Raw genomic sequence first — 20376 nt, 5'->3', positions numbered from 1 at the left:
AAAGTCAATGTAAAGATAAAAGTAAAGCCTACTCCATCACTACAGGACAACATTTTAAGCCAGTATGCAGATAGCTAATAAAAATATAAAGACACATGAGCATATAAAGACACACCGCACAAAGATTTACAAAACAGACATTTTAACAGAGGTGTATGAAATTAGCAAATAGTGTTCGAATCTGTCACGTTTGGAAGAGATGCTGACAAGTTTCAAATAAATGTGAGGAAATAAAAGGGCGGGAGCATAAAAATGAAAAGGTTAAAGATCCCATGAAAAATTATGGTGTGTGATAATGTTTTCAAAACACAATGGCCAATTTGTTTTTGCAGGGCCAAGCGAAAAGCATCTTCACACATTGGGTGCAGAGCATTTTATTCTGCCTCGCCACCTCCACCAAACCATCACACCTTCTCGCTCTATCTCTGCCTGCCCTCTTCTCTCCATCTCCTGCCCTCTACCACTCGCCTCATTTCATCTATTTCTTCACTCATCCCCCCCTCCCTCTCTCTTTCTCTCCAGGCAGCCCTGGTTGTCTCTCGCCCTCGCAGGAGAAGAGGCCTCATCATTATCAGCCAGGCCAGGCCACACCAGGAGACCAGGCTTCTAATGAGAGAAAAATCCATCCTGCTCTCTCTCTCTTCCCTCTTTGTCTCCTCCCTCTCTCTCTCTCTGCCTCAGTCTATCTATCCTCTCTCTGCTCTTATCTGCCTCCTCCCCTCTTTTTTAATTAGACAGATCCCTTGGGAGCTAGGGGCCATTTCCGCCGCCAGTACGGGTGTGATGTGCGTTTGTGTGCGCCTGTGTGATTTAGGTGCCTGCGTGTGCGTGCCTGGCTGTGTGTTTCTGTGTGTTGTGTGAGTGCTGAAGCAGTTGAGCGGGCGCCGGGGTGGGGGGTTGAAGCGACAGATATTAATGCGGCCTAGCTCCGGTGTATCGATCTGTTTGCTGCGCCAGGCCACAGGGGACTCGGCTGGCGGCAGACAAGGGTATATGTGTGTGTGTGTCTGTGTGGGTATGGTGGGGGGTGGGGGAGTTGTGAGAGATAAGGGAGGGATCAGAGGGAAGTGGAGCCCCAGAGCATACACACAAACACACACAGTCTGTTGTGCTTGTGTACATGGTGCAGGGGTAACAGGGTGGAAGAGTTGACCTCTATGAATTTACTGTGGTCACAATCCCACCTCACCAATTATTTTGTATGACTGCCTCAGCTAAAGGGGCACTTCAGCGATTTAGTGTTGAACTTCCATATAGTCTGGGGACTTCCAAGTCACAGATTTTAAAAAGAATGGTCAAAATCAATGCAGCAGAGCCTGAGACATCCTGACTGTACTGATCCAAAATATGATGAATGAAAAGACCTTAACTTTTGGCTTCAGACCTTAATTAGACAGAGTCAAGCTCCAAAAACACCAGATCCTACACTTCCACACCAAGTTTGCAACACAGTTACTTTGTGTTAAAAATTTGTAGTCTCCATGCTGCGATTACTCAGTGTCACTTGAGCAATTTCTAAGACATAGTTCCTCTGAGATCTATGTTTCTGGATTTTTCCAGAGCCAAGGAATACTTCATACGATCTGTTTCCACAGGTTCAGTAATACTGTGATTAGTAAATTGACTGACTTGGGCTGGAGCCAGATTTTAAAGTTAGTGAGGTCTCAACCAAGTCCACCAACAGGACCCCATCCAGATTAAATCAAGAACTACATAAAAAAAAAAAAATAACATTGCGCTATTTATAAACTTATTTTACTGATCAACTATATTATCTGTAATCTCAAAATGCAAGTATGATGGTTTTTATTAGATCTTTGTCTACGATATTTCATTAAAACCCATGTGACCTATTAAATAGGTGGAATACTCCTTTAAATGTAGACAATACAAGCTGTATAATACTGTAAAGATTCTAAGTTTGGTGATGATTTCTCTATTTTTCACTTCTTATTCCATTTGTTTTATTCATTTCATGTTAGTAAAGTTTCACTCAGTTCATACACTCTCTGCTTCTCTCTCTGATTCTCTTTCATGTGAACTGAGAGGAGCAAGGTCACCTGGGGCACCACCCGTGTGTGTGTGTGTGTGTGTGTGTGTGTGTGTGTGTGTATAGGTAGGTACTCAGATTCAGAATTTCACCCTCTAAAATTCTTCACGCTGCAGCTGCTGGAACACAACAGGAGAGTCCCTCTGACTGCAAATTAGACTTCTAATTGAGGACGCACAAACACACACACAGTGACACACTGCTTTCCTTTGCGCGAGTTATTTTGGGAGGTCCCAGTTTACCACTTGGACCCATTCTGCTTATCCCTCTTTTGTGCCATCCCATTTTTCTCCCTGCCATCATTCGTGGAGTTGGGCCTAAATCCTCTCTGTTAAGCTGGGTTTTTCTCAGTGTGAGAATGCAGAGGAGCGCTGCACTGATACAGCTTGGCCGGCCTCGTGATGGATTTGGTGGACTGGCAGGTGCACAAAAGCCAACATCCATCTGCTAAAGCGCACCAGAAAATTAAGTATCTTTTCAAGAAGAGGTATTCAACCAGTATCAGGCTTAGGCAGCAGTAAATGTGCAGCATGTTTGTTGGACTGAATGTGTTTGACAGTCTATACTTAAGAGTCATGTGCTGGGATTTTCTAGCTGTTTGGGATGATGAGGAAGAGAAGTTGTGTACAGCTCCGTGTTTCAAATCAGACTAAACTGCGGGAAACAAAACAGAAGAATGCTTCTCCCATCCTACCCCTCCCTTTACTTTCATCTAGATCTCTACCCCCACCCCTCTTTTTGTTTTCTCTCCTGCGCGCTTGCCTTTCATCATATGAAGAGGGAGGGAAAGCCCTCCTGGCCATTTCTACTGCAGTGCTACCTCAGCACCTCCACCCCCAATTTCAGACCCCCTCCCGCCAACAACTCTTCTTTTGCCCATCAGGTCCAGAGAGAGCGCCTCTCAAACAGCACCTTGCACCTACACATTCACACATGCATGCACAGAGTTCCTCTTTACCCCCTCCTCTTTCACGCACACACACTTTTATTTTCTGTGCCCTACACTTCAAACACATGAAAGGATGCTCTGCGGGGACCAAGGCTAAAGGGAGAGTTGGAGGAGAGGGTAAGGAAAAAGGAGGAGGGGAGGGGGTATAAAAGCAGTGCTTCAGAGGGATGGGAGAGGTGGTGGTGGTGACCAAAGTGGGGAGATGGTAGTTGAGGGTCCCATCTTAGACCAGGTCAATGTCAAGGGGGTCTTGCTGAAGCGAACTGTGTCAGCCTCTCAGGAGACAAAACAGCCATTCCTCTGTCCCACCTCCTGGACTGATGGTCTCAGAGAGCGCCGGCTACTTAACAAGCTCCAATTCTTAGTTGAAATGAAGGATGTGGAGGTAGCGTTACAATAATTTTCTACATAAACTTTTAAAAACAGTTAGTTAATAGATGGAGAAAGTTGCCAGGTGTGGAAGAAAAGAAGTATTAGCAGTTTGGCTGTCAGGGAGTGCCAAAGCTTGTGATGCTCATGGCTGGGAGTGGATGTAAACGCGTTGCTTTAAGAAAATCATACCATTGTCTTAAAACGGTTGTTGTATTTAAGTGTGTGACAAGAGCATCATTAATAAACCCTAAACTTGTGTGCATTTTCTCTCATCTCTGCTCCTGCCTCATTTTGTTTGACAATTTCTCACTTCAAAATTTTTTATTCCTGTTCCTGGTTTCTCTTTACCTCCGTCTCTTCTTCTTTTGTACATAGAAAGCTTTGAAGTGCAGCTTGGAAGACGAATGCACATGTTCAGAATAAAGGGTAATGTGGAAACTATCGAATTATTTTGAATGAGGAAATTAAGAGAGAGAGAGAGTGTCTCTATTGTGCCAGAGTGTCTGCCTCATACCAGCAAGGCTTCTGGGAAAGGAAGCCAGAAATCAGACTGCGCCCTGAGTCATAAAACCCCCACAATGCAATGCATCTTGCCTCTAGCTCCTCCAAGAGATAGGGAAAAGGCAATTAATGCATCTATAGGCTTTGCCCCCTAGATTTACAGCCAGCAATTAAAAATCATTACTAATCAAATAAAAACAAAAGTAGCTCAAACTACAATTCGGCCAGGACATCGATTGGATTTATGCTGCTGTGAAAGAGCTCATAAAGTTTGGTAGGAATTAATGCTACATTATTTACAAAAATTTTGAGAAAACAGTTAACATTAAATAGCAAGCACAGTGAAATTAAAGTAAAGCCAACTTATAAAATTAAAACAAGGTGACTTTTCTCATTTTCTTTTTTCCATATCAAGCTACAATTCTCCAAAGCTAAAGCCAGTAAATTGAGAAAAACTGGGACACACTGGTGGTTTCCAGGGTGCAGGGAGATTTAGAGGGCTGGCAGGTAGCCAATGAGAGCGCCTGATCAATTGTGGCATTGATGCATGCGAAGACTTCTGGGTGTTGTTAACAACAGAGAGCCGTGGTGATCAGAAATCACCCTGAGTGACACTTTGAGACTGGGTGGGCTAGCACTGCAAATAGAAATGTCAGCCGGCTTCATGCTGGGGTTTTACAATGGCAGCAGTGAGGCGCACCTTACCATGGTACCCTGAACACAGAGCTACACTCTGGGGTTACAAAGCAGCACTGCATCTCAGTGACTTGGTGACAGGTGATGGAAGAAGTGTTTTTTTTAATAGAAGCTGGTGAAGTTCTTCCGAAGAAAACTCTTTTAGTTTGAAGTAAATCCCAGGATACTTCAAACTAACTTTCATGTTACTCTTTACTTCAAAACTAAAAATGTACCTCTAGATCTTTCATGAGTCAGATCGTACTGATAAAGACTTTAAAAATCAACCGTGCAATGAGATACATGAACTACAGACTGTGATGACAGTGAGGATGATGATGATGATCTCACACACACACACACACACACACACACACATACAGAAAGACAGAGCTTGTGGACTGACCGTGGCCAGGCAGACCCATGCTGCTCGCCAGCTGGTAGAGACGTTGCTGCTGCTCCTCATAGGACCCTTGCTCGCTGAGTGCTGACATCATGCGCCTGTAGTGCTCCTCGGGGCTCATGTGGCCGTGGCAGCCTGCCTCCACCACAGGGCTCTGAGAGCTTTCTGAAGAGAGGAGGGATGCACTTATAATATGACCAATCACAACAACTCTCAATATCCAATTCATCAGAAGATAAATACTAACTTGACACTGCAACAAACTCTGAACTATTATTTGTATATATTTCACAGATCACAAGTCATATCAACATTTAAAACGTAGCATTATTTCTCTACATATGCATTATTATCAGAAAAATACTTTATTTCCTTTAAAATGGTTAGAACAAATTCTGCTAGATTGTCTGGGAGATGGCCAGGCTGCTCGGGGGATTGCCTTCATCCAAAGTTTGAGGCATTTTGGGTCATTTAATAAGAATGTGTAATACAAGCTTTAAATATTCCGAGCCTTATCTTTCCCAGATTCATTTGTACAGCCTGGAGCAGAACAGAAATTTCCCCCTGCATTTAATTTTACATCCAAGAAGATGTGGTGTTGCTATTTTCTCGTAGATGTCCGCTATACTCTCTACAACGGAACCTGTCTGGACACAAGGTATTATGGGATATTGGAATAGGGCAAATGTTAGAGGATGAGACATAAGAGTAAAAATTCAAATCAAATTTTTCTCAGAAGTGATTTCTGTCATTTTTGGTAGATATTATGCTGATTTGTGTATATGTGGTCATTTTTATTGCACGTTTGTTTTTAATAAGTGATTATATAAAACGGGCTGTATTTTAAATTATTTGACATCATTGATTGCCTGTCTGATAGGTTACTCAAGTACCCACCAGGCACTAGTGCACAGAATCTAGTTGCAAAATGCAGAGATGGCAACCACTGTATTAACGATGTTTTGGCTTTACTTTTGCATAGCGGAGAGAAGTGGTGATGTGTCACCCATTTATATATAAATTATGATTTTAACTAATGCCGACTACAAAAATAAATATACAAAAGAACAAAAAACCCCACTGCTTTTACCACTGAGTGTGTGTATATGTGTGTGTAGTACGCTGTGCTGTGTTTAAGGTGTGAAGAAGTTGTGGTGTATGATATCTATCTAGCTGTCAGACCCTACACTTAATCTCTCTCTCTGACCTCCCTCCTCCCTCTCTCTGTCAGAGGTAACATGATCTAAGGTAAGGGTGGTGGGGGATATTGGGAGGTGGTTAGGGAGTTACAGGAGGGAGAAAGAAGAGGAGGAGGAGGAAGCAGCAGAGGAAAGCATGGGGTTATTTTTACCACCCTCCTTCTTATTGAAACCTGAGTCTGGCCCCGGGCAGGCGAGCAGGAGTGGCGCTGAGGAGTGGAGGTGTAGTAGAGATGGCGGTGGGGGAGGAAGCAAGTACGCAAGCATCTCTGTCTCTACCACCAAGCTTCAGTTAATCCACCCATGGTCCTCAAGTGTATATGTGTATGATTGCACACGCAACTAGTCTGTGCCTGTTGCTCCCTAAACATGACAGGGGGGTGCCGGATTTGCACTGGGAGAAGAACAGATGTAATTTACACAGCACCATAAACTACCCTCCGAGTCTCACCCTTCATCTATTTCTCCACCTGCATTACTCATTAATTGAGGCAAGAAGATGTAATAAGCACAGATATACATATAAAAACACACATGCAGGTGCAGAGTCTGGGGTTGGGTGTGGACAGAGTTCAAAGTTAAGACACGGGATCAGCACCATTTTGAAATGGCTTCAGTGCTTTTCTCTGGACAGCAGGCTGCACACACACACACACACACACACACACACACTTGTTTTTCCTTGTAGAGACTTTACATTGACTTACATTAATTCTCTAAAGACTTACCCTAACCTTAACATTACGACTCTTTGTCTGACCTTAACATAAACTTAACCCTAGCCTTGCCCTAATCCTAAACCAAGATGTCACCTTAAAATTCTGTTACATTTTATCCCCATGAAGAAGGCCGAGTCCCCACAATGTGAGAAATACCAGGCGTGCACACAGATTTTTCCTTTGTTTCCATTACGCCAATATACATCAAGGGAAGAATATAAATAAAGGCGTATAGCGGGGCTGTTTGCTTTAAACGTCAAGCCTAACCACACACACACACACACACACACACTAAGAGGCACAAGAACACAAAGTCAAAATAAAAACACACAAGTCTTATTGGCCTTAAAAGCAAGTCAAACCCGAGTACACAAATGGATGTGCACACATAAAAACATCCACAAAAACACATCTTTCAGAAGCTGAGGTTTGTCTAAGTAAGACTACAATGACCAGGAATGAGTGCTTCTCTACAAAGAGGGGGAGGAAACGGCTCCAGGCAGGTCTGCGCCTAGTCTGTCAGTCAAAGGTCACCCAGAGGGTAAAAGTCAACACAAGGCTCATGGTGACCTCTACACAGCTCAGTCTGACACAGCAAATATGCTCATACAAACACACCCATCTGTTGTTTTTTTTTTGTTGTTTTTTTACAGAAATCACCATAAAAAAACATTTTATTGTAGAACCTGTCAAACAATCAGAGCTATTTACTGTATGTCATGTTTGTGCGAGCTGCTGATATTGACTTCCATGTTGTTCTCTGTAGATATGAGACTGGATGTGTGGTGAGCTGCACATGGTTTTGCCTGCTGTATAATGCATCAGGCAGGAAGTCTTCCTCAGGAGCCCATAGGGACAGGCCTGGTGACTGTGCCGGCTGCACGCCGGGGACCCGATTACACACCAAATGAGGGAGTTATGAATAATAGAGGATAGTGTCCAAGCTGCAGTGTTACAGAGGGGCATCATCTTGCCAATATGTCTCGTGCCTTGTTAAGGTCAGTCAAATCATATAGAGAGCAAATATTCCATCTAGCATTATACAATAATACAGAATGTAATATTATTAGTTATTATATTACTGTATATGTTGTGTTTGGAAGTTAAAGGGTCAGTTCAATCATGCCATCAATTAAATGAGAAAGTGAGGCACGCGTCTCTCTGTGTGTGTGTGTATTCCCATCACTAACCCTAACACTGACCACCAGCAACTAAATCAATGCTGCCTCACTTCTCCTTCCTCTCTCTCTCTAACACTGAGTCATCCTCTCTACTTTCCTTCAATCTTCACCCGTTTCCTCTCAGAAAACGCATGGCCACGCACATCTGTAATGTGCTTAGACATGTATAATGTAACACTGCATGGTCTTACCTTTGGGGGATACGCTGCGTGACTTCTTGCTGTCAGACGGACACTCGCTGATGCTGTTGGGTGAGAAGCTTCTTCTCTTGCCTAGAAGGTCATCTGTAAACACACAAAGAGAGAAAGAGCAGTCAGTATTGAGACCAAAGTAAGGAATCAGAATCAGAATCTGCTTTATTTGCCAGGTGTGTCGGACACACGAGGACTCTGATACATCGGCTCTCAATGTGTATGTACATATCCCCATGCAAGGGGCAGGTAAACAGTAAACCAGCATAAGGCTGTGTACTATAACAAAATAAGCAGTATTAACAAGTAAAGGCTTGATATTGCTGCTCTGAGTCTACCTGCGTACATGCCGGCTGCTTTGGAAATGGAGCTGGAAAAGAGTAAGTGAAAAGGGGGCCAAAAAGTGAGAGGTGGAGAGAAAGAGAAACGGAGCGAGTGAATCAAGCCAAGGGCGTCTGGAGATGTGCCTGTTCTGTCAGAGATGAGAGGGAGCCCGCACCGCCATGGATGACAGATCAGCCTGGTTCATTCATGTGTGTGCGTCTTAGTCTATTTGAGCAAAGGAGGAGGACTCTGTCTCTCTGTATCTCCTCCAATGTCTCTTTCCAACAGTCTGTCCTCAAGTGTTATCACTGTTCTTCCTCTCTCTCTCTTCTCTTTTCCAGATGTTGGCACAAAAGCCTCTGACTGAACTTAAGTGCACAAGAGCCTCTCAGCTGCTTGAGAAAATCCTCGCAGCCTACAGTATGTCTATAACATGTGCTTTGGCTTTTGTACCTCCGCAACAGCTACTTCTCTCTTGTTGCTCTTCTCCCCTCAAAACACACTTCTAAATCTTGTCTCCTTTCTCCATCTGCTTCTTTCCCTCTCTCCTTTCCCCCTAGGTGTGTTGGAAGTCTCCTCCTATTAACACCTTTCCTGCTTCCTCCTCCTCCTCCCTTTTCTCCCCTACCTCCAAGAGGAGCATCTAGTGTACAATTACAGCACCCCCTACTGTTGCCTCCTCCTCTTCCTCCTCCTCTCTCATCTTGCTCTTCCTTCCCGCCCTATTGCCTCACCTCCACCCCCTCTCAAACACACCTCAAATCAATATAAGACTAATCAGAGGGAGAGGATGCAGAAGACACACAGCGCCTGCAAGAAGAAAAAAGCCGTTTGTCATTGCTCCCTTTCTTTCTCTCTCTATCTCCTGCACCTCCCATGTACTTTCTCTAACTCAGTTTCTTCCTCCACACAGACAGCCAGGCCACAGCAGCAACTGCATCCCTTGTTTCTTTTTTTCTTATCACTTTCTCTCTCACACTTCTCCGTGCGTATTTTTAGGGATGGGTGTGCGTGTGTGTGTGTGTGTGTGTGTGTGTGTGTGTGTGTGTGTGTGTGTGAAGGGGGGTATCACTCCCTCTTTCTCACTTCTTCAACAAAGAATTTTCTCATCATTTGCACAGCATGTGTAAACAGCATGGAGAAACAGGGGGTTTTAAAAAAATGTAATGTTGTAGCCAGACAACATTTGGTGATGTCTGTCATGTGTACACTCATGATATTGTTGTTACCATAGCAACAGGCGGACAGTGATCAACAGAGGAGTGGAGCTGGACTGGAGTCTGACCTTTAACTTATAACCTCTCACCCAAACTTATGTTCTTTCTTCTCTATAACAAGACACAGACAGACAAGGAGGGGAAAAAGACAGAAAGGGATTTAGACTGGACTCGGAGGATTCTGTTACGCTGCTGAAGGAAGCCCTGGTGTTGATGAGAGGGCGAGTCAGCAAACAAGAAAAGAAGAAAGAGGGAGAGGGAGGAGGTTCACTAATGATCCAGTGTTTGATGCTGCCGCTCAGGTCCTGAGGAGATCCGCTCCCTATACCACCCCAAGGAGATGGTGGGGGGAGGGGGGAGCGCTAATGGACAAGTGCACGCACACACGTACACATGCTGAATGTCCTTCGCAATATCTACTTTTTCTGTCATCTCTTTTATGATCCTTCATCCTGTTTTTCTTCTCGTTTTTGAATCATGTTCGGTACATTTCAGTTCAGTGGTCCTTTCAAAGAGAAAAACTGAAGGTCTCCATCTATCTATTAGTGGAATATTAACAAAGAGAGAAAGGACCCCCATTAGTAAAGTCCCTCTTCAACCAAACACACACATATGCACATGCTTAAACCCACACACACACACCCAGAGACACTCATGATCAAATACACACACACTTGAGTTGTCTCTTGAGCAGACCTCACTCAAGACAGTGCGTCTCCAGAGCGAGCGCCCGAGGGCGGAAAGCTTTTAAAGCCAATTAAATGGGGCTTCTTAGAGCACCGGTGCTCCCTTTTAATACCAAATCCTGAGCTCTGCTAGCATCTATGCTAACCCTTTTACTGCCTCTAACATTGCTTATAGTCAAAGTTTGCTATGCTCTATCACCTACTTTTAATATTGTTGAGGAATCGGCGGTTATGGAATCAGGACTTATATTTTAGCTTCAAGACTGATTTTAAGAGTGCTAACTTTAAACAAATCAACCTAAACCCTCCATCCTGTAGCTTCTGCCTCAGTTCCAGCTTGCTAATTAACCTCCTCCCTATCTGCCGTTCATCCTACTGATAGAAAAGAGGGACAAAGAGAAAAAGAAAACAGCAGGACCTAAACCATTTCTCATTTAAGTGATGCCACCAGGGCAAACCACCAGGCAGGGGACCATTGCTCTGTTTCCCTTAGTCTGTGATTTCCTCTCCTCCCTCAAACTTTAGTCCTCCTCCTCTCCTCACTCCATCCCATGGAGCGTGGTGACAGCTCAGACAGCCAGACTCCTTAATTCCTCTCTTACTCCGTTAATCTGTCATCTTTATCAGACTGGGGGGGAGTGTGCGGGTGGGGAGCGGGGGGGGAGTGGACGGGCGGGAGGGGGGGTGGCCCGCCAGCCGCAGCCCCCCGATCAATCTCCACATTACAGCTGACAGAATGGTGCTAATAACTTATTGATTCCCCCTCCGTGCACCAGGGCCTCCGCCGGCCCTGAAAGCCCTGCCATTGATTGGCTTACGGGCCGATGCAGCTGGAAGAGGGAGGGGAGATTGAGGAAGCGATAGGGGCGGGGGACGGAGATGGGGAGAGAGGCGCTTCTGCTCATGCTGAGAGAAGGATGTGTCACGCCAACACATGCAAATGTACACACATAGTAACATGGCTCCTCGGTGAAGAATAAAGAACACAGCTAAAGAAGAAAAGTGGGAACAGAAGACTGGAATTTGTAACGGACTAAAATACAGTACGTCTGATTTAAAAGTGAACATCAGTGACACCTCCATATAAATAAATGTCCCATTTGCAATGCAGTATAATTATGAAACACAATAAAAACTAAACCTACAGGCTGTCAGGTGGTTATGCACAAGAAGTGAAGTTTCCATTGACACTAACAGTTGAAATAAGCCCTGGGCTGTGACAGCCACTGTTATCGAAAAGAAAACTAACTACTTAGTCTTAATTGTAATGGAATAAAGAATTTTCTGATAAAAATAACACAACGGTTTCATTTATAAAAACTTTTATAAGTCAATCACAATAGAACGAATATTCATGGACACAACATAAACCTCTAAGAGGATTATCAAACATCTGTTTCTGGTCTGAAAATAATTTATATCACACAATAAAACCTTTCCAATAAAGAAAATCTACACAAAGTAAACCCTCATTTTTAATCAATTGGGGCCATGTGTCATTCTTAAATGTAATACGTTCTTGTCATACCTTATATCATCTCTGCATTTTCCTGCCTTCTTTCACTTACAACAGCTGTTGCTAGGCAACCATCCATGACAGAGTATGCATATTAATATTCTTATCAAAAAAATACTCAAGTCACAGGTTATTCAAGGATATCAAAAATTTGCAATTCTATATATATACACAGTATATCAACGTATACCTGGACACTAGTAACTACAGTTTCGCTAGTTCACTAACTGATGTACCTAAAATTCAATAGTACTTATGTTGCACTGATGAGAGGCAGCCCTGATTCTACTCATCTAACTTCGTAATGCACGACTCTAAACACAAGGGATAATGGGAAAAAATGTATTTTCAAATTAGTCAAAATATAGCTGGCACTTCTTGATTATTAAGTGACCTTTGTGAAATAAAATGCAAGAAATCCTTAAAAAAAAACAAAAAAAAAACGCACCAATGACTGTGACCGAAGATGTCACAGAAAAACACACACAAAATAAAACTTTCTGGAGTGAAACACCTGTTTCGTTTGTGTTAACTGCTCTGAAATGCAGCACAACTATATGTAGCCTACTTCAAGTATTTATTTTTCTTATTTGTGAATTTCATCTCCTGACAGAAGCATTAGATTGTCTTTATGCACTATCACCCTGAGAAGCCATTTTGTTATGGCAATACAATTACTTCCCTGTTAAGTAGTGGGATGTTTTAAAATATTTATAAACCACATTTCCCTTTGTGCTTCTGTATGAGAGAGCTAACAGAAGAAATCCTGGAGTGTTTACTTTTGTTTTGCCTTTCTGTCCTAATCATGTAAGAACTACTGAACCTGGCAATACTTTCAGAGCAATCCACACCCACAGTCAGTTTGGAAAAAAAAGGTTTCAAAAATACACCGGGTTGCAGATGCACATGCAAGCAAACACCTAAAACCGGACATTTAAAACCACACATGAAAAGGTACACATGTATAAACACACACAAAACTGTGCCCAAGCCCCACAACCACTGCTGCAAACCCCAGCCACACACACACACTGACAGCCTATAACTGCCTCTGGGAGTCTGAGTGCAGGGAGCAGAGAGCGAGCAAGAGTGGCGGTCCAAAAACACCTTATCTGGCTGTTTGAGGCTCCAGTCTGACCGCAGAGCTACGGTTTACTGTCTCCACAGGCAGCCAGACTCTCAGCGTTGGCGCCCCTGCTCTCCCCCTCCCTCCTTCCTCTCCACTCACAGAACCTCCGAATAGCCAATGGCAGGAGAGTGAGAGAAAGTGAATAAGGGACAGAGAGAGGGATGGAGAGGAAAAGGAGGGAGGCAGCCCTCCTGTCTGTTCCTCAGATTTAATTAACAGCCCACTCCGGCGCAGAGACGACCCGGCAAGCCTGCTTCCCTTTCCTCCTGACCCACACACACACTGAACCGTCCGCCGCCATAGCTGCTGCCTGCCCTCCCCTGATAGCACCGCTGCACTCATTCATTTCCTCTGTCTCTCCAAAATGTTTCTTCCATCACTGCATCTCTCTCATTCTCTGTTGTAGATTCTTCCTCTCTCTTTTTCTTAATTTCTTTCCTGTCTAACTCCCTGTTTCATGGGTCCTCTCTCTCCATAGTTCATTTGTAGACAAATACTTTCTGATAGTAAGTCAAATAGGAGACTTGACAGGCAGAACAGAGTAAACAATATCACAGGTAGTGAGCTGCCTTTACCATCTCTAAGTCAAATAATCCACAGCTTGAAAACTTCATACACATTACACCCACCTATGTCTTTGAACACAAATTTGAACCTGTGTTAATTTTGTGTAGGCACCCATCTGTATAACTACATGTTATTTGTGCGTAATTGTGTGTTTGTGAATGTGTGTGTGTCTAATTTCACTGGCAGACAGAATTAAAGCCAGTGGCTGATCGGATTGGACTTGTTTACAGACATGGGAGTGAGCTGCTTAGGCGGCCTGTTAAATCTCCCTTTAATGCTCAAACGGACAGATTCTGGGGTCTTGGACCGCTGTGGTGCAGGCCATACCGTGTTCACCCGCCTCCCCACCATCCCCCCACGTCCTCCAATGAGACAACTACTCAGGGCTCTGATTTCTCCATTAGGTTTAGTGGCTGATTAGGCCGGTATTTAGGTGGAAATCCGTCCCAAACCAGGATCTAAGACACTTGCTGGGATGGCTGCTAAGGAGTGTAATACCCTTCACCTTCCTCCCACCCTGCCTGATATCACAGGCACCGTATGGACAATTAATCTGGCAGACAGAGGAGATGAGCACACAGAGAGAGGGTATGGCGGGGCCAGGCCAGGGCTGATTATTCCACTTGTTGTGGTAATGGGATAAGAAGGGACAGGGTCGAACCCCGGGCAACAATGGAGCCAAGGTATGGGGTTCCCTAATAAAAAGACAACTCATCCTTAAATTAGGGGAACATGTATTTGTTTAAATGTACTTGAACAGGTTGACAGATGTAATCAATTTCATGATTTGTCTTTTTAGATATACATTTTTCCTGTAGGCAAAAGTCAACACAGATTATTAGAAATAAAAATCTTAACTAACAATAATTACTACAATTTATACTAAACTGACTTCCATAGTGGAGAACATTAGGAAAGACCTCCCAGCGACCATTTTGTGGTAGAACTAAAAATCTAAGAGCCTGTCATGACACTGAAATATATTTCAAATCCACTGTGCAATAATACATTAATGCTGCTGTCAATTACACAGTACACTACACAAACATTTCATAAAAATATGTACAACTAACCCAATGTGGCATATAAATCCAGTACCGTCAGATGATTGCCGAACAGTGATATGCACAGAAACTGGTTTACAAACCATATGTCTTTGATGGCTGTACAATATCCTTGTATGAGCTGCTTGACAAATAGCTGTGATTAAATGGTGTCTGTTGTTTGTCTGTAAGCTGCAAGAAAAGGTCTTAGTTTAGTGTATACACACACACACACACACACACACACACACACAGTGGTTCTTCTGCTCACATGAAACTGGATTAATGGCAAACAAAACTATTTATTCAGAGGTAATTTAAAACAGGGGGTTTAACAAAAATCCTGGAGTGCGATAGAGAATGTGGGAAGAACATTAAACAACCAACTTCAGATCGGCCTACAGGAATGAGTAATAAGCTTATGTTAAATTCCCCCAATCACACAAATTAGAATAAATTAAATGGGTAATGGAACGTTTACATATTTTACAGGTGATGTAAAGCCAGATCAGTCTCAATACTAAGGGAGAAAAAAGTGTGAAAAAAGGAAGGAAAAAGAAAGAGGACATCTTGTACTCTATCTGTATTATACACACACACACACACCCACACCATACTGACAAACACTTCTACACACACTCACTGAGGGTCCTACCTGTGTGTCCAGTATTGGTGTTGTGGTCAGAGGCTGACTGGCCCTCGGGCATGCCGTGCTGTCTGGTGTGGTGCAGATTGGAGATGATTGTAGAAAGGTCACTGTCACGACTGTCTCACACACACACACACACACACACACACACACAGAGGGAGGAAAGAGAGGATATAAACACATTTAAAAGCTGCCTCAAACACACTTAACTCCATAACACAATCCAAACCACTATGTGACAAAGCTGCAATGCATAAATTCATACTATTTCCCACAGTACTTATCACAGAAATCCTGCATCCAGACAGACCTGAAATGCAGAACTCCACACAGACTCAGCAGCTACAACTGGCCATCCTATCAACTGGCTTTAGCTCTGAGGTGTGTAATACACTCTGACAGCCTACTGCATCCCTACTCATCTTCCACACTAAGATGTATTAACCATCATATTCACAGCTCATAAGTAGTTTGGCAGCTTAAAACCTGATCATAGCTCTTTTTAACCTGCAGTCGCCAACAGCTGTTTTGGAGACTAATGCCAATTAAATAATGCAAAAAGGCAGATTATGAATATCTAAGAAAATAACACATCAATCAATGCAATAATGATAAGACAACATTATATATTTGTGGTATATGACACTTGCACCAGATAAAAATTTTCTTTTTCTTTTCTATTGTCATGCCTAAACTTCAACTGGAGGTCCTTCACCACAAAACCGCCCACATGAGTCTCTCAAACACCATCCTCTCCTCCAGAGGATGGGCAGGATGAGGGTTTAAAGATTATGCCTAGATCTGCTTTGAGTCATTCTGCCCTTCCAAATGCTCCACCAACTGCCCTTCTAACCTCCCCACACCAGTGGTCCAACACAACTGTGTCATGGAGGTATTTCACTGGCAATCTGATTACAATCCTGATCGCATTAAATGTTATAATGAAGGGAAATAGGTGCTTAGCATCCGAGTGGAGTATAGCAGCCATGCAGCATTAGTGTGGACGCAGTGTAATGTTTGTGTGGTAGGGGAGTTACAGGGCTAATTTTTTTTTAGCTTCTGCTCTAAATATCGTTTATGGTTAAATGACTGTGACATAGAAGAGTGTTCCAAAGCCCCAAAAAACACAGGAAAGTTCATAACCACTGTCTTTTTGTCCATAAAATAAGCCTAAAAACATTGAGTAGTTACATATGTCAGCTTGATGGGATCACCGTTCTCTTGTGTAAGCAGAAATCTTGTTCTCAACTGGCTCAAGTGGCAACTTTATTGAAAGCAGAATCATCTGTGAAGGGGTCTGGTATGACACGGCAAGCACAGTTTATGGCACAGAAGCGGTGAATGGTTCTTAGCTGCCACCACTATGACGAGGCCACACTGTTTGCGGCTCCTGGATTTGGGTTTTTACAGTCCCATGATTACAGGCTCCTGCTGTAATGTCAGGCTGTCAGTCGCCAAGCTGTTTTCCACATGCTAACAGAAAAGATGAAGGAGAGTGTACAGGGCCTAATGCTGGCCATGCTGGCTTCACCAGTCACCTTTCAGTCACAGAGAACCAATGACTCAAAAAAACTCTCTCAGACAAAACACTCACCGCCGGTTGCTAAGCAAGAGGATGCTTGATTGGAGTGTGCATGCAAACCTTTTACACTAATGACAGACTCCTGTTTTAGAGTTTAACTTGCTATCTGAATCTGAGAGTCCATTGGTTTTCTTCAAAAAGAACATGAGGCACAGGGAAGATTTCTTAATTGTGCTTGAATCATATAATAGTGTATCTGCGTCACCCAGTGACTCCAACAAAACACACATTACACACCCTGCAGTTACACGCTCCACTGTGAGAAACTGCAGCCAAAATCTAGCTACATTATAAAACCCCACTCTGTCCATCTTTTTCAGTGATCATGATAGTGCCATCCTGAACTTCTCAAAGAGGCGATGGGGTTATTATCCCATGGCAAAGAAGCCGATCTAAGCCATGAAAGGCAAGGACATTGTTAGTGCACTTCTCCTGAGCTGTCCCGCCTTGGCTTGGGCTAATGAGGGCCTAGCTTCATCCCCACCCCTTCGGCCCACCTCAACACTCTCCTCCTCTCTTTCTGTGGGTGGATGCAAGGTCATACTCAAGCCCTGGAAGATGGAGAGGGGTGGGGATGGCATTTAAAACTATCACCTGAGTCAGCACTCCCTAAGGAGCTCCAAAGGGATAGCTGGGAAGGACGGGAGCTTCACAGAGGATGAAGGGGGGGTTATTTTGTGGCTGTTGGGCCTGATAGCTAAGAAGGACATGAGCTACCTTCTTATCACCCAGGTGCATGCCGGAGACAATCATCGCATCCACAGCTCATCTCTAAACTGGTCAATACCACTCCTTCATCCCCAGCCACAGGGCAGGCACACTGACCCAGACAAGGGGATGACTAATACGTATTAGTACTCAAAGCCCGTCATGGATAATACTGGCATTAGCATTATGAAATGATATCACAACCTGTGTATAAGTAATTGAATTTTTACTAGGGCTGGCTATCAACTGAAATGTTTTAAATTGGTGCCAAAACAATGCTATGTTCATGACCTGAGTTTAAAGATTTTTACAAAATGTCTTATCAAAAAATAAGAAAACAAGCCAAAGAATCTAATTTAATTCTTAATTTAATCTACCAGCTCAGATGTGCTATGAACTCTTCTTTTATTAAAAACAAGTTGTGCCCCCTTCAAACATTATAGTAGGTGTTACTATTCAAAATGGTCCAAAGAACATGAAAAGACTCTTTTCCCGGCACAGGGAGTCAAATCTTTTTAAAAGCCCAGTAGAGGCCTGCTGTGGCATTGGCACGTGGAGCTGAGGTGGCAGGGCTGGAGGTCACAGTGTGAGCTGGCAGAAGCTGGCAGCCCAGGCACCCTGACGCCATGTCTCACACCACCGCTGGGAGAGTGCTGGCAGACAGACAGCAGGGATTTGAAGGTGGAGGAAGAAAGGGAGGGCAAGAAAGACAGAAAAGAGAAAGAGCATGGTCGCAGTGTAACATCTGGTGCTAGCAGATTTACTGTGTACCTCCCTTCTCCTCTCAAGACAACAGCCTGAACACACAGGCCACTGGAACCTGCAGAGGTGACCCACTACCAGGCAGTACGTAATACACAGCAATCACAGCACAGTAAGGTATGGACGTGGGCAAAATCTTGACAACAAAAGGGAATGAGTAAAGCAAAGGGAAAAAATATAATGCCAGTCTTTTATTTAGTAAATACCTATACTTTACAACATAGAATTTGACGCAGGACTATTGATCTGTTCCATGTATATTTTATGTTTTTTCTGATTTCTGTGACCAACGGTAACAATTGTCATGCCATGCACATTTGGGTTGAAAGGTAACGTGTAACTGGGAATCCTGTAAGCATATGAGGTAATGAATAAATGCAAAAATAGATGCATAAATAAGTAAGAGTAGCCCAGTTTCACATCTCGTTGTTGTTCCTGCACTGTAAAGTCTGATATGAAGTCAATAAGGCAACCAAGGATGAAAGACAAGTACAATGAAAGTAGAGTATCCGGTCAGTCCACCATGTTCCATTCAGGTACCTCTTCACTGAGACCTGCATATACTGCAGGCTTTACTTTTAATTTTAGGAGTTATCTTGCTCATTTTTCTAATTCTCTAATTCCGGTGCTCTTATCGTTCTCAGTCTTCTAATTCAGAAAGGTATTCTTTAGCAGTTTTAAATAACATCTGGACTAAAAAAGGAACTCTTCTGTTACATTTACATATTTGATGCCATCCTCTTGAACTTTCAGAAAGTACATTGTTCACTGAGTACAGTAGATACTGCATAAAAACCCAAACTCCTCTAATCTTCAGTTGATTTTATCATCTTGTATAACAGGACCACAAATAGTAAACATTCTGTTCTTTACATGTGAAAATAATTAACCAAATGCTTTAAGCCAAAACCAAATCTGAGACTGGACTGCTGGAACACCGCTGACCCTCCTTATTGTTAATCCTGTTAATCTACAGTAGCTCAGGGAGCTAAAAGACAGAACACTGGTCCATGTGGAAACAATGAAAGTCTTCCTGTTAGCCAACGCCCAATCAACTATTAAATTGCTGTGACTCTGTTGCCATGGTGAAAGCGTGTAAACAAGGCTAAAAACTACTGAAGTGGAAAGCTGCTTTAGAAAGCTATAAAACCTCCAAGCTCACTAATTAGTGCTTTAGGGAAGAGCCATTTCCAGTAATTTCACACCGTCCATGACCCTTACTGGCATAAGGCAACAACACAGTTGTTCAATAAAGCCAGAGGACAAAATGTCAAATGTAACAGACATACAGTAGCTAACTCTGCCTCTCTGTGGTTACTGCACAGCATCCCCATTAACAAAAATGAGCCAATGCTATCATACAGAGAGAGGGACTTTACAGGGAGAATGAGAAAACACTGTGATAGTAAGTAGTGCTATCAGATTCCTCTAAATGTTTATGTGAGCATGTTCTGTTTGCCTCTAATTTCACTACACAACCTCTTATCAGCATGAACCTGTAACAAACACTACCTCAGCACTGCAGTTTTCTCTCAGTGAACGCCAAAGCCTGTGCTGCCTCAAGGTTTAAGGAGTAAAACAAATAAAATAAAATAAAATAAAAACATTCAGGCAGACAACAGTTCAAGACTATAACAAGGTCAATACAAATTACGCCCACAATAACAAACTACAGTGTTGTTACAGAAGATAAAAATGCCAGGCCAAAACCAGTAAGATGGAACGTTAGTAGGTTATGCTGAACTCAGTATGATGCTTGTTTCAATCACCTCTCTGCTGAGTGGATGAGTCCAAGACAAGATGGCCTCTATATGAGGAGACATATGTTTTCTGTTTTTGTGGGTCTGTGATAAAGGTTAAAGGTTTATGGATAATGACACACTGGTCAATAGATTGGAGGATGCAGTAGAGAAGTTTAATAGGTTTTTTGTGAATGTTGGTCCTAGTTTAGCA

The 20376-nt window shown here is 43.1% G+C and overlaps 1 protein-coding gene across 10 annotated transcripts in view; it reads right to left on the bottom strand.

Moving 5' to 3' along the window:
- The window catches only part of samd11 (sterile alpha motif domain containing 11), an 88292-nt gene that overhangs the window by 11361 nt on the left and 56555 nt on the right, over nt 1-20376 (bottom strand). For all 10 annotated transcript variants that reach the window (XM_020618434.1, XM_020618458.1, XM_020618410.1 and 7 more), the window contains 3 exons: nt 15378-15487; nt 8241-8333; nt 4954-5115 (listed from right to left, as the gene is read on the bottom strand). In XM_020618434.1, the coding sequence (XP_020474090.1) occupies nt 4954-5115; nt 8241-8333; nt 15378-15487 (365 nt within the window). The remainder of the gene's footprint in view (nt 1-4953; nt 5116-8240; nt 8334-15377; nt 15488-20376) is intronic.

Source organism: Monopterus albus, unplaced genomic scaffold (assembly GCF_001952655.1).
Source record: "Monopterus albus unplaced genomic scaffold, M_albus_1.0 scaffold6.1, whole genome shotgun sequence".
Lineage (NCBI taxonomy): Eukaryota > Metazoa > Chordata > Actinopteri > Synbranchiformes > Synbranchidae > Monopterus > Monopterus albus.
This window is presented reverse-complemented; position numbering and strand designations above follow the sequence as displayed.